This window comes from Gymnogyps californianus, chromosome 1 (genome assembly GCF_018139145.2).
Source record: "Gymnogyps californianus isolate 813 chromosome 1, ASM1813914v2, whole genome shotgun sequence".
Classification (NCBI taxonomy): domain Eukaryota; kingdom Metazoa; phylum Chordata; class Aves; order Accipitriformes; family Cathartidae; genus Gymnogyps; species Gymnogyps californianus.
The window spans coordinates 135,311,048-135,322,679 of record NC_059471.1 but is presented as its reverse complement, the minus strand read 5'-3'; the positions used below and the strand labels follow the sequence as shown (position 1 = coordinate 135,322,679).

Here is an 11,632-nt window from a genome sequence, read left to right as displayed (position 1 = left end):
GTGTGTTATCAACATCATTCTCACACTAAATCCAAAAAACAGCACTATACCAGCTACTAAGAAGAAAATTAACTCTATCCCAGCTGAAACCAGGACAGTCTTCTACTACATAATAACAACGCACAAGTGCTATAAACAAGTAAATAACAATCCTAGTGAATACTAGCCTCACCAAAAATACCAACACAGCTGATAACGTAGCTGGATTCCTTTCTCTTGTGCCTCCTATTCCAAAACATTCCAAAATAATGTTTTGCAAGACTTCTGCAGCTGAATGACTGAGCTTTTTTGGTGTAAAAGACCTAGTTGTCTGACATATGCAGTATTCTCAACCTGGCACTTCACAAAAGGCTTACTACTTCTCAAATACTAACTTAACTTCTGCAGTAAATACAATCTGCTAATACCTCTGTTAAATACTTTCTAAAGGAGACTAACTTTTTTAATGTTCCAAACTACTAAGCACACATGATGTCCCATAAGCCACTCAATGTTACTTCTGCTACATTCATCCTTCATCTTTTTCTTTCATTTTATTGTCTGAAACATGGATATTTCCAGTATTATTTTTACTCATCTGACTAGTTTCATGTTATACAACAGAAATGTTTGCAACTTAAAGATAGCAAATGCATTTGTATTTCCAGTCTAACGATTTCACTTTGGGAATTGCAGGAACCTCGCAATACCATCCTGAAAATATATCACCTCAAAAAGTAATAGGCACTAGAACAGTAAAAATTTTATAACTATTAAGAAAGAAATGTATTTTTGTTCAGCTGAACACAGGACTAATAAAAAATAAATTTCAGGAATAGTAAGCAAAAAGCAAATCTTTCAGTACCTTCCTCCTTTTTATTTACTGGCAGGATTCCTATGGTACAGAGGCATACTGAGATCTCGAGGCTTTGGGGGAGTACAGTTGAAACATTACACATAAGCTGTGCTTTTTGCTGCATGAGAGGTACCTACCAATGGATCAGTGGAGGGTTACTAGCTTTAAAAAATGTAAAAAGAAACACAATATTAATTCACCTCCTTTTCTAATAAATGGATTGGCCCAGTTCAGTGGGACCTTAAGAAACTAACACTTGTCTGATACTTGTAGACTTTACAAGAGTTTCCAGAGCACTCCAAAATAGCAGAAGTCAAAGTCTTTGGGGTACAAATGCCTCAAGGTCTGACTAAAGATTTTGAACTCACTAATAGTTCTTCCATTGACTGGGGAGGGAGATAGATAGAAACGAACTGACCAAGTCAACCAAGAGCAAGGCAAATCAGTCCACCCCAGTCTGGGCAATCACAGCGAGATTGCTACTAGCGTGGGAGCTGTTTAGTGGCAGTCGAACTCGGTGGTCCCTGCAGTACGCTGCTGTGACCACAGTGCAGATGTTTCCTACATGTATACTCTGCCTCTAAGTATCTGACATGCAGGGATTACTCCTTGCATAACTTGAATGCAATTCTTCAGAAAACTTAGAGGCAGCATGTTAGTGGGTGATAAAAGTTAATCAAAGATTATTTGTGGTAGCAGCAAGCAGGAGGTGGCATCACAGAATCCAACTGTAACTTTTTGAGTCAGTCCCATGAGACTCCTAGTACTGCAGGGGCCAAATTTTTTCCAGAGAAAACAATTTCTTTTGTAAAATGCCATGCTTTTTACTTAGAATGTTTGCATTTTCTCCCTACATCATTTTAAATTTAATAAAGTCATTTTCCAGTGATTCAGTTTGGAGGGTATTTTTGTCTTTTGCCTTTTTCCTTTAAGAAATTCCTATCTTCTTTTTCAATCTTCATTTTATGAAATGTGGGAACATTCCATGAAACCAAATACGCCTATAAAAAAATAAATATATCGCCCTTGCAGTGCCTTATGGGAGACATTTTTTTCCCTCCAAAAATAAACATTTTCCTTTTCTGAACAGCTGTCCTCAGCACTCCAACAGTCTGCAGTGATGTCCGTGGGAGTTACCTGTGCAGAGGAATTTGCAGACTTACCTTCGCAGAGGCCCGTATGCCTCAAGCTGGTAAGGCACAAGAAAGGAGAGCCAGCAGCTGAGCGTGGGTTGGACAAGTGTCCCTCTTGCACTCAGTCGGTACACTGCATTCTGCTCGGGTATGAGGATGAACTCTCCTCCTCCAAGATCAGCCTGAACACTCAGTGCAAATGCTCAACTAGTCTATTGGTAGCTCAGCAGCAGCCCTCCCTCACTGAAGCGTTAAGCTGCGGTGGTGGGAACCTGCCAAATCACACATCCTCAATAACAGCAGCAGGCTGCTTACTCTTCAGTCTGGAGGTGTCTTAGGCAAACTGATCAGGTAAAGTAAAGGTCAAGTGTCTCAGTTATAAGCATCTGGGGTTAACAACTATTTGTTTTGGAGCATCAGATGATTCACAACTGAATATGTTACAGGTTCTCAGGTTTTTTTGTCAGCCTGGAAAATGGCCTGCAACTGTCAAAAGTATCTTCTGTATTAGTGGGTGAGTAAGCGTGAAAAGAGTACCTGTGAATGCTCTGTGATTATAAGCCACAGTAAGTTATTTTTTACCTCAGTGACAGGCAGGACTGAATGGCAAGAGAGCGAGCCACTTCTTCAGAGTGAATAAATGCTGAATAATGTGTTCTCAGAATAACAGCTGTGCATACATTCGTATTCTACTATCTCCTTGTATGCAAAATCTGCTCTATATGAAACAGGTATTGAACGTCTCTGCTGCCCTAATTCCACACCCCGCTCTCATTCTCTGTCCCTCTGGACTCAGGTCTTGCAAAACCTCTTGAAGTATCTACAGCTTGTGCTCTCTGGACCCATCACCTCTTCCCTCTCCCATGCTCCCTCTCCTAGGAGTCTTCAGTTGGCTAACTTCCCTGAAGCCACCGTGCTTTAAGCCTTGTTCGCACATATCTTTTGGATTCTTCTTCACCCTTTTGTGTTCTGTTGTGTTCTGTTGTGCCCTCCTGTTTCTTCTCTAGTGTCATCCTGGGCATGCTGGTCTGTCCAGCTCTCCCAGTCCATTGCTTAAATGAGCATCTGCTGCAGACAAAGGCTAAAATCAACTGCAAGTCAATTTATATTTATGGAAGTACAAAGTTTATATGGCTCTTTATTACCTGTAAATATAAACATCTAGAGATAATTTTCAGCAACTGACTACTGCTCAAAATCCTTGACAATCAAAGTAATTGGAGGCTGCAATGAAAGCATAAAGTGTAACCCTCCATTCTCATGGTTTTCTATTTACGGTTTTCTCCTCAGGTACAGATGGATGCCCGTTTTGGATAAACTGTCACTGAATTCCTCACCAGCCTCGCACAGAGCCCGCATGTTGACTTGAAGAGAGCCGTGTTCCTCTGGCTATTTGAACGTGAAACACAGCCAAGATCTGTCGTAAGTAAACCAGTTATTGCGCATAACACACCAGATGAAACGTCTGTACTGTGTGCCAACCCTCCTGGGGTTGTATGGCCCTGTCTTACAAGCAATGCTGCAACTTCTGCTATGCCTTCATCCCCACAGCTGGCAAGTCAGAATCATCAGGCTTTATGCTTTCCCGGGTGAGGCAAATGTCTGGCCAGGTTTTCCAAAGAGATCAGGTTTCAAGTAGTCAACATTTAAATAGACAGGCAGCAAGACCCTTCTGCCTTTATGTCAGGTCCGTCCCAAGTCCCGAAGTTTGCTGATGTCAGAGAATCGCAGCGAGATCTGGTGGGAGCCAAGTTCTTCTTAAACCATTTCCCATTTCCTTTTTCTATCACAAAGAACCGAGCCCACACACCGGCCCCTCCCCGCGCCCCCCCCCCCGGCTGCCGGGGCCGGGGCCGGGGCCGGGGCAAGGGGAAGCGGATCCCGGCCGCCGGCCTCCCCCTACCCCCACCCCCGCGGCCGGGCGCTCCGGCAGTTCCGGCCCCGTGATCTCCCCACCCGGCGGGGCAGCCGCTCCGCACCCATGGGACGCCGAGGGGGCGGCAGTGGCGAGCGCAGCGGCTCCCCGAGGCGAGGGACGGGGTCCCGCAAAGGTGAAGGGGCAAAGGGAGAGGGGCCGGGAGCGGGGACGGTACGCCGCGGGGGCTCCCGTGGCCGCAGCCGGGCGGGGAGCCAAGAGACCCCGCCGGAGAGAGGGAGCGAGAGCGGGCGCGCCGTCGGGGAGTGAGTCGCCGTGCAGCCCCCGGCCCCGGGGCGGGTACGCCGCCCGCTCCGGCCGGCCCGGGAGTGGAGCCGTGGGGCTGGGCGCCGCGGCTGCTGCCCTGCGGCGTCCCGGGAGCCGCCGGGCCGCTGGAAAACCCCCCTGGCCGGGGCACGTCTCCGGGTGCCCGCCCGGCGTGGAGGCACCGATCCGGTGGAGGTTCCGCCGTCGAGGGGCGCCAGGCCGCCCGGGGCAGCCCGGGCTGGCGGGGAGGCGGACGGCGCCTGGCTCCGGCCTGCAAGACCCACCCGAGAAATGCCCGGAGGTGCCGGGCAGCGTGTGGACTGCGGCGTGCGTGGGGCCGGCTGGGAATCAGCCCCGTGCCAGCATCCCGTGGGGCTCACCTTGTGCGTGGAGGCTAGATAACCCCATTTGTGTGCTGTGGCTCTTCACAGAGGTAGGAGGCTGCCCGGGCAGACCCCTGTGCTGGCAGCAGAGTGACCGCCAGTGGGAGGGGACCCTCCCTTTGCAGCCTGTCAGGGGCACCTCGTCCCCTGCTACTGCCTGCGAAGTTGGACACAAGATACGGCGGTGGCAAGTTGGTGGGTCCTTCCCACTTCCAAACCCAGCTCACTGCTTGCTCCTGGAAGGGAAATGGGAAGAAAAGGAGACTCAGAAAAGCTGTTGCTGTGGGATAAGGCTGGATGTTCTTCATGAGAAGTTTTGGGCCCCGGAGATGATGACTTGTCTTATTTCTCTTGATCGTGCCATGTTCAGGCATTAGGTCAACCTCAGACTTACTGTCTTTGCCCTCATTTGTTCCGTGCTCACTTCTTTCTTTTTCGATCACTTTGGAGTGTTGGGAACTACCTCACTATTAGGTTAAGTTCTGGATAATGTAATTAAAATTCAGAGTAATTCAGAGTTCTTGTTAGCTAAGTAGCTTTGTGATGACAAGCTACATGTCACACACTTCCTAGTGTCCAGCTCTGCTCCCAGCCCGCTTTCCACGGAGAGCGACTTTTTTTGCAACAGCTTGGGCTCTACTCCCCTGTCAGCTGGTTGTGGTTTTGTCCTGGTTTCAGCTGGGATAGAGTTAATTTGCTTCTTAGTAGCTGGTACAGTGCTGTGTTTTGGATTTAGTGTGAGAATAATGTTGATAACACACTGGTGTTTTAGTCGTTGCTAAGTAGTGCTTATCTTAAGTAAGGACTTTTCAGTTTCCCATGCTCTGCCAGCAAGCAGGTGTGCAAGAAGCTGGGAGGGAGCATAGCCGGGGCAGCTGACCTGAACTAGCCAAAGGGGTATTCCATACCATGTAATGTCATGCCCAGTATATAAACGGGGGAGTTGGCCGGGAGGGGGGGATCACTGCTTGGGCATCAGTCAGTGGGTGCTGAGCAATTGCACAGTGCATCACTTGTCTTTTCTTGGGTTTTATTTCTCTCTTTTTTGTTATATTCCTTTTCATTACAATTACTATTCTTATTATAATATTTTTATTATTATTAGTTAGTATTATATTTTATTTCAGTTATTAAGCTGTTCTTATCTCAACCCACAAGTTTTACTTTTTTTTTCTGATTCTCCTCCCCATCCCACTGGGAGGGGGGAGGAGGGAGCGGCTGTGTGGGGCTTAGTTGCTGGCTGGGTTCAAACCACAACAGGTTTTTTTTTTTTTTTGGTTAAATTCCTGACATTTCTTTTTTCAGGTCTGTTTTCAAATATCTGGTTATGGCGAGGTGTTACTGGAGTCCTTGCTGCTGCTGTCATTTTGATTTTGTGTATTCAGTTTGGTAAGTGTGTAAATAATTTAAAAAGAAAATATAATTAGCCTTAGAAATTACCAGAGTTTTAGGTTGTCGGAAGTCCCTCAAAACCTCAAAAGGTTTATTCAGAACTTACCTTATCTCAAAGTTAAATAGATGTCTCATGACATAATGTTTAAAATTGTGGTCAAGTGCTGGAGAAATGACTCCACTAGTTGCAGTGGCGTTAGGGAGTGCTCAGTTTAGTGTACTTCTGGCATTCAAGTTTATAACCTCACTGTTGGTTTTAATCCAAGTTCAAGAAAACAAATAACAAATGGAAGATTGTTCTTTGCAACCAATCTGTAGTGCTTCAAAAAATGACACTATAATAAAGCTATTAATTCAGCTGCAAGGAAGCAACGCTTGCAAAAACTGTAGTTGTCAGAGATATTTAAGTTGTAGGAGAGTCCTAGGAGGTTATGTTATTACCACCTTCTCAGCTACTTCTATCAACCTGCCCGTGATCATCACTTTAAAGGTATGTCAGCAACCATAAGGGTGCAGGAGCCAGAGTATATAATTAGTTTACAATAATTATTTCTGCTGGGCAGAAGTAATAACGCTATGGTTAGACTTCAGTGATTTTCAACGATGCAGTCAGAAAGCAAGCTAAAAAGCTCCAGAAACTTGTTTCAGTTGGAAGAAATAGGTAGATTGGTTTTTGTCTTTTCACAGTAAACCGTTCTTCGGCCAAAGATTTTCCTGTCTGTCCTTCCCTGGAAGTCTGTCCATCAGGTTGGCTGTATTTCCAGAGGAAATGCTACTACCTCTCAGAGGGTGAAGCCAACTGGAACTCCAGTCAGAGCCTCTGCTCTTTGCACAATGCTTCCCTCCTGGTGATTGAAAATCATCAGGAACTGGTAAGGGGACAAAAGGGGGGTCCTGGTTTCACCCCATCTCACTTCTAGGGAGCTGCACAATGAACCAGTGTGTTCTTCCAGCCTCTTAAGTTGAATTGTTTGAAATCTGATGCAAAGACCGTGACGAGTCACAGCTTGCAGAAAGCTGCATGCCACCTCTCCCTGCAAACAGTAAACATCAGTTTTAACAGTTGTTGTTTTAGAAAATGTCCGAGGCCTATCTGAGTTAAATTTGGTGCTGTTCACAGCTATCAGTACTCACATTGAAGGCAACTATCAGGGTAAACACGGCTGCATCTCATTTATCTTTAATTAGACAACTGTTCTCTCTTGGCAAGATAGGTTAATGACAACCAAATTGGTAGATATGTTAGTCTTGACCACTAACCACATGTTAGTCTTGGTTATCCTAACCACAGCTTGGAGCATCTTTTTCTGTATTATACTACAGTATTAGGAAAGACTCCACCTAGCACAAAGACCTAGGAGAATATATTCTTCTATATCTGTTACAGACCTTGATAACAGACCTTGATATTTTAAAACAGCCTCTCTCTAGGTCAGTCAACCCTATCACAGACACCAGTAAAATGGGCGTACTGGGTGCAGATGTCAGTTCTGTTGCACACAATGGGGCAAGGATCTTCCTTACTAATCTCTAAAATGTCTTCCACAAATCCTTGCTAGCTCATAAGAAAAACTCAATATGATGAAGACATATCAGCGATGGAGAAATGTGTTAGCTGCAAAGCTGTTCATCATTCTTTGAAGACTTTCTTGTGGAGAGACAGTAAAATGATACATTTGCAGTTCCGTAGCAGTTCTTAATATTCAGTCGTATACTTGTGTTCTCATAGTTGGCATTTCTGTCACTACCATATCTGAGTGCTGCAGGGATCCTGTCTCAAAATTAATCCATTTGATTTCTGATCGAGTTCTAAGTTCTCTTTCAGTTACGTGGATTGCACAAGATCCAGATGCTGCAGTACTCTATAGATTTAATTTTCAATATTGTTTCTTCTGGAAGAAAGGCAAGATCATTGTTTTGTTTTCTAGCCCTGGATCAAAAACTGTATTTTGATAACTGGACTGAACATGCAAAACTTCTTTTCTCATACGGGTTTATTCCTACAGAGTTTTATGGTGAAGATAACAAAGCAAGACCCGTGGATTGGACTCTATAAAAGAAATGAAGAGTTCTTTTGGGTAAATGGGAAAGCATTAGACAATAAACTGTAAGTCGATGATGAGGGTTTTTGCTGGTGATACTAGATTATAGGGGAGTAAGAAAGGATAACTAATACAGATAGAGATAGTGACTTGAAAGAAATATTGGTAATGATGTTGAAGGGATGACTGAGGAGAGAGCATGGAATACAATTAAGATTTCACATAGCATTGTTAAAACTGTGACAGATTAAAGTTAGGAGATAAATTTGTAATGCCAGGTTCAGAAGCAACATGAGACCAAGTTCATGGTAACAGACAGTATAGCAAAGTGAAAGTTAAACCACCAAGATACCAAAGCAATGGGGGGAGGAACGGAAGATTACAATAACACAAATTCCTCATTATAGAATATATTTTGCAAAAGTGCAAACCTGCATGCAACCTGCATGAGGTTTATAGCAAAGGTATTTGGGAGGCTTCTAAGAGATGTTTTCATACTTCTTATAGAATGTGCCTACAAAAAAGGCTGCTGGAGGGAAAGGTGAAGCTGTGAATTTATGTTGCATGAGCTGCTCTGTGGTCATGGCCCTGTGTTCTGTCCCACCGGTGTCAGGTGTGGGGCAGTTTGTTCCTCCCATTGACAGCTGTCCCATCTTCTCAGAGACTGCTGCTTCTTGTCCTTGGGCAGCTGCTGGCAGGAGTTGGTGGAATTACCAGTGACAGTAATAAGCATTGAGATTTCACAAGTCTGAAATTAACTTAAAAAGTGGAAAATTTAAATACCTTTATGTTTGTGACATTACTAGTGGTGCATGACTATATTCAGTTCATCCCCAAGACTTGAGGGCTTGATCTGATAAAGACCTTATGCATTTAATGTGAGATGTGAGCAGCACGTAGGCATCTCAAGTTGAAAATTGCAGTCCTTCCCGCTTTTGCTTATCCCCTGCCTGCAATACAAACATCCACTGATGCTTTCATTTTCAGTGATGAAGTTGTTCACATTCTTAGACTTCTGCTGCTGTGCTTGCCTCAAACTGCCCCTCCTGTCTTTAGAAAGGTGAACACCTTGATGTCTAAGCTCAGTTGGTATTAGAGTCATGTTAACGCTGGTGGGGATTTGTCCCTTGGCTTTTCCAGAGACCATACTAGTTTGGTTGGCCTATTCACAGAACACTGTAACACTTTGTTTGAAAACAGAGTTGGCAAAGGAGACCCTTACCTCTGACGTAGGGACACCTATGGTGTGGAAACGGAGGTTCGCTTCCTGTTTTCCACCACCCCTTAACCATAGTGCCAGTCTTCGGTTCTGAGGAAGAGGGAAATGAGAGAGACATTTGTTTCACAGCTTCTGCTGGAACATTTTAGCTGTATAGAAGGATGTGGAAGTCAAAGGTGGAGCCGGTCTTGATAGTGCAGCATCCTTGAGAAGGGTAAACCTGAATTCCAGTCTCTGCTCTAAGGGCATATTTCACTAGACGACCACTAGACAAGATGCAAGAGTACTGCATGTCCTAGATTTTGTATTCTGGGGGCTGGGTCCCATTAAAAAAAGACAATCTGTGGTATTCTCTTCAAAGCACAAGCCATCTCCTCCTGCGATGCCTTGCCTGTGGTAAATCAGCCTTTGTACAAAGAGAACCTGTGATCCCCGTAGTTCCCTTTGCTCTATTGCATTATTTGGTTGTGGGTGTCAAAGTAATTGTGTCTTTCATTCTCCCTTACAGGATTGAAGTAAAAGGCTCTGGAAACTGTGCCTATCTTGAGTCAAAAGGAGTCTCAGCGTCTGGATGTTATTTAACCAGGAAGTGGGTCTGTAGCTTGAATATTAGCTTAGCACGATAAAGGTGGACGAAGCCACCACCCTTGACACTTCGCGCTCTGATGCGATGTCTGCACAGGCTGTGTGTATACTTTGGGACCTGGGAATGCGTCTCAGCTCCTGCCTGGAGGTGAATGACTTTTCTGGTAGCCAGAATTCTCCACCCATGGAGGAAGCCTCTGTTTTTTAAAGATACCATTCAAAAGGCTCACTTCAGCATCTTGATAAGTCGTTTCCTTGCCCCATGTTTCTAGCTACTGCTCATCCTGTAGTTTCTTTTTGCTGTGTCATCAGTATTTCTTCCATTAACTCTTCTCTTGTAGGATCCTAAGCAGCTGCTGTTTCTTTTCCTTTTTGGTGTGCAGTTGGAGGTATTTGTTCTGCTTTTCCCTTAGCCAAGCTCTGTGTGCAGGGATGGGTTGTGAAGTGGGTCTGTCTGAAGGTCTGCCAGTGCCTCTCAGATACAGGATGATGCAGAAATGAGCACTGTTGTTTTAGACAGGATCATTGCAGATTTCACTCTCCCAGTTTGATGGGGTGCATCTTATGTGACTCTGCATTGTATTCAATGTTTTGTTAATGTTATTTTACATTAATCTTGTTAAATTAGCTTGACAGTATTATCATTGGGATTTACGTAGCTGCACTGCACCTGAAGTTCTCCTTCCCACAGCACTTATCTTAGCAAAAAAAGTCAGAATACATAATTTATTTATCTGAGCATCTTCACTGATGGGGAAAAAGAGTTTGAACTGAAAAAGTAATAGTGAAGCTGCAGGCATTAATGTTGTAAAGTTAGAAATAGTCCTCAGTGCGAATAGGCAAAATCACGAGTAGAGAATAAGAGAATTAACAGCAAAGGATGTTTTTCCGTGGTTTCCGTGTGTCCTGTGCCTGTCGGAGCATGAGGCTTCTAAGCAAGCAGTACATTTCTGGATGGACTATCAGTGTTTTCTTCTGTGTGCGTATCATTTTCAGCAGCAACACCCAGTGCTGTTGAGTTGCTATGAGCGTGAACAGAATTAGGGTGCAATCCCGCTGAACTCTGTCCACTCATGTCTAGCAGGTAACCTGAAGATTGAGTGCCGTTTGACCCAGAGGAAGAAAAGCAGCTTATTTTCCTGCAAAGACTATTCCTATTGGGTTTCTAGAGAAGGAAGAATGGGAAATTCGCGTGCGTAGCAGGGCAAAATACTTCCCTGCTCAGAATAAAATCTGGAAAATTGATTTTCTTGTGATCTGGGTGCTATAGAAAGGCCTTTGGACTCCGTGGGACTTCTTGAAGGAGCAAGTGGAGCCATTTTTGGAGTAGCCGCTAGAGTGCACTGTAGTTTCAGGGAAGGGAAGATAATTGTGTCTTCCCATTTTTTAAGAATGTAAAATTGCACCATGTTTGACAGGTTATTTGGAGTGTTGTTGGTTCATTGGGGTTTTTTGTCCTATTTGTAATTCTTTTTGCGTCACTGTGTTTTTATGCGAATTTAATTGCTGTCTCATTTTATTCAGCATCTTGTTTATGCCTTCATTATTTTCTGTGACAATAGGACTTTACTGTAACAGGACCGTGCAGTATGGATATTGTTAACAACTTGTGACTTTAAGATGTTTATTTATATATGATCACTAATTTTGCTGAACTACACTTTTTTTAATTGCTTGTATTCTTTATAGGCATGGTAATAGGACTCTACAGCATGAATAGCCTAATAATCTATGTGTTAATTTATATGTAACTAGTTGGAGGGGGGGATTATTTGGCAATGTTTTTAAATGAACTAGCTCTGAAGGATATGATATGTGCAATAGTCCTGAAAAGATACTCAATAAATATCTTTACAGAGCC

The 11,632-nt window shown here is 44.1% G+C and overlaps 1 protein-coding gene across 1 annotated transcript; it reads left to right on the top strand.

Moving 5' to 3' along the window:
- The first annotated feature begins 3,949 nt into the window (after window positions 1–3,949).
- On the top strand, window positions 3,950–11,632 carry LOC127016702 (C-type lectin domain family 2 member L-like). The gene is made up of 5 exons (XM_050897409.1): window positions 3,950–4,019; window positions 5,839–5,922; window positions 6,613–6,797; window positions 7,932–8,032; window positions 9,695–11,632. Exons 1-5 carry the CDS (start codon window positions 3,950–3,952, stop codon window positions 9,810–9,812), a joined length of 558 nt encoding a protein of 185 aa, XP_050753366.1. The 3' UTR covers window positions 9,813–11,632.

Coding starts and splice junctions, on each gene's coding strand:
- LOC127016702 (XM_050897409.1), top strand. CDS start 3,950: ATGGGACGCCGAGGGGGCGGCAGTGGCGAGCGCAGCGGCTCCCCGAGG. Junction 4,020..5,838: donor AGGGACGGGGTCCCGCAAAG/GTGAAGGGGCAA, acceptor TTCTTTTTTCAG/GTCTGTTTTCAAATATCTGG. Junction 6,798..7,931: donor TTGAAAATCATCAGGAACTG/GTAAGGGGACAA, acceptor TTATTCCTACAG/AGTTTTATGGTGAAGATAAC.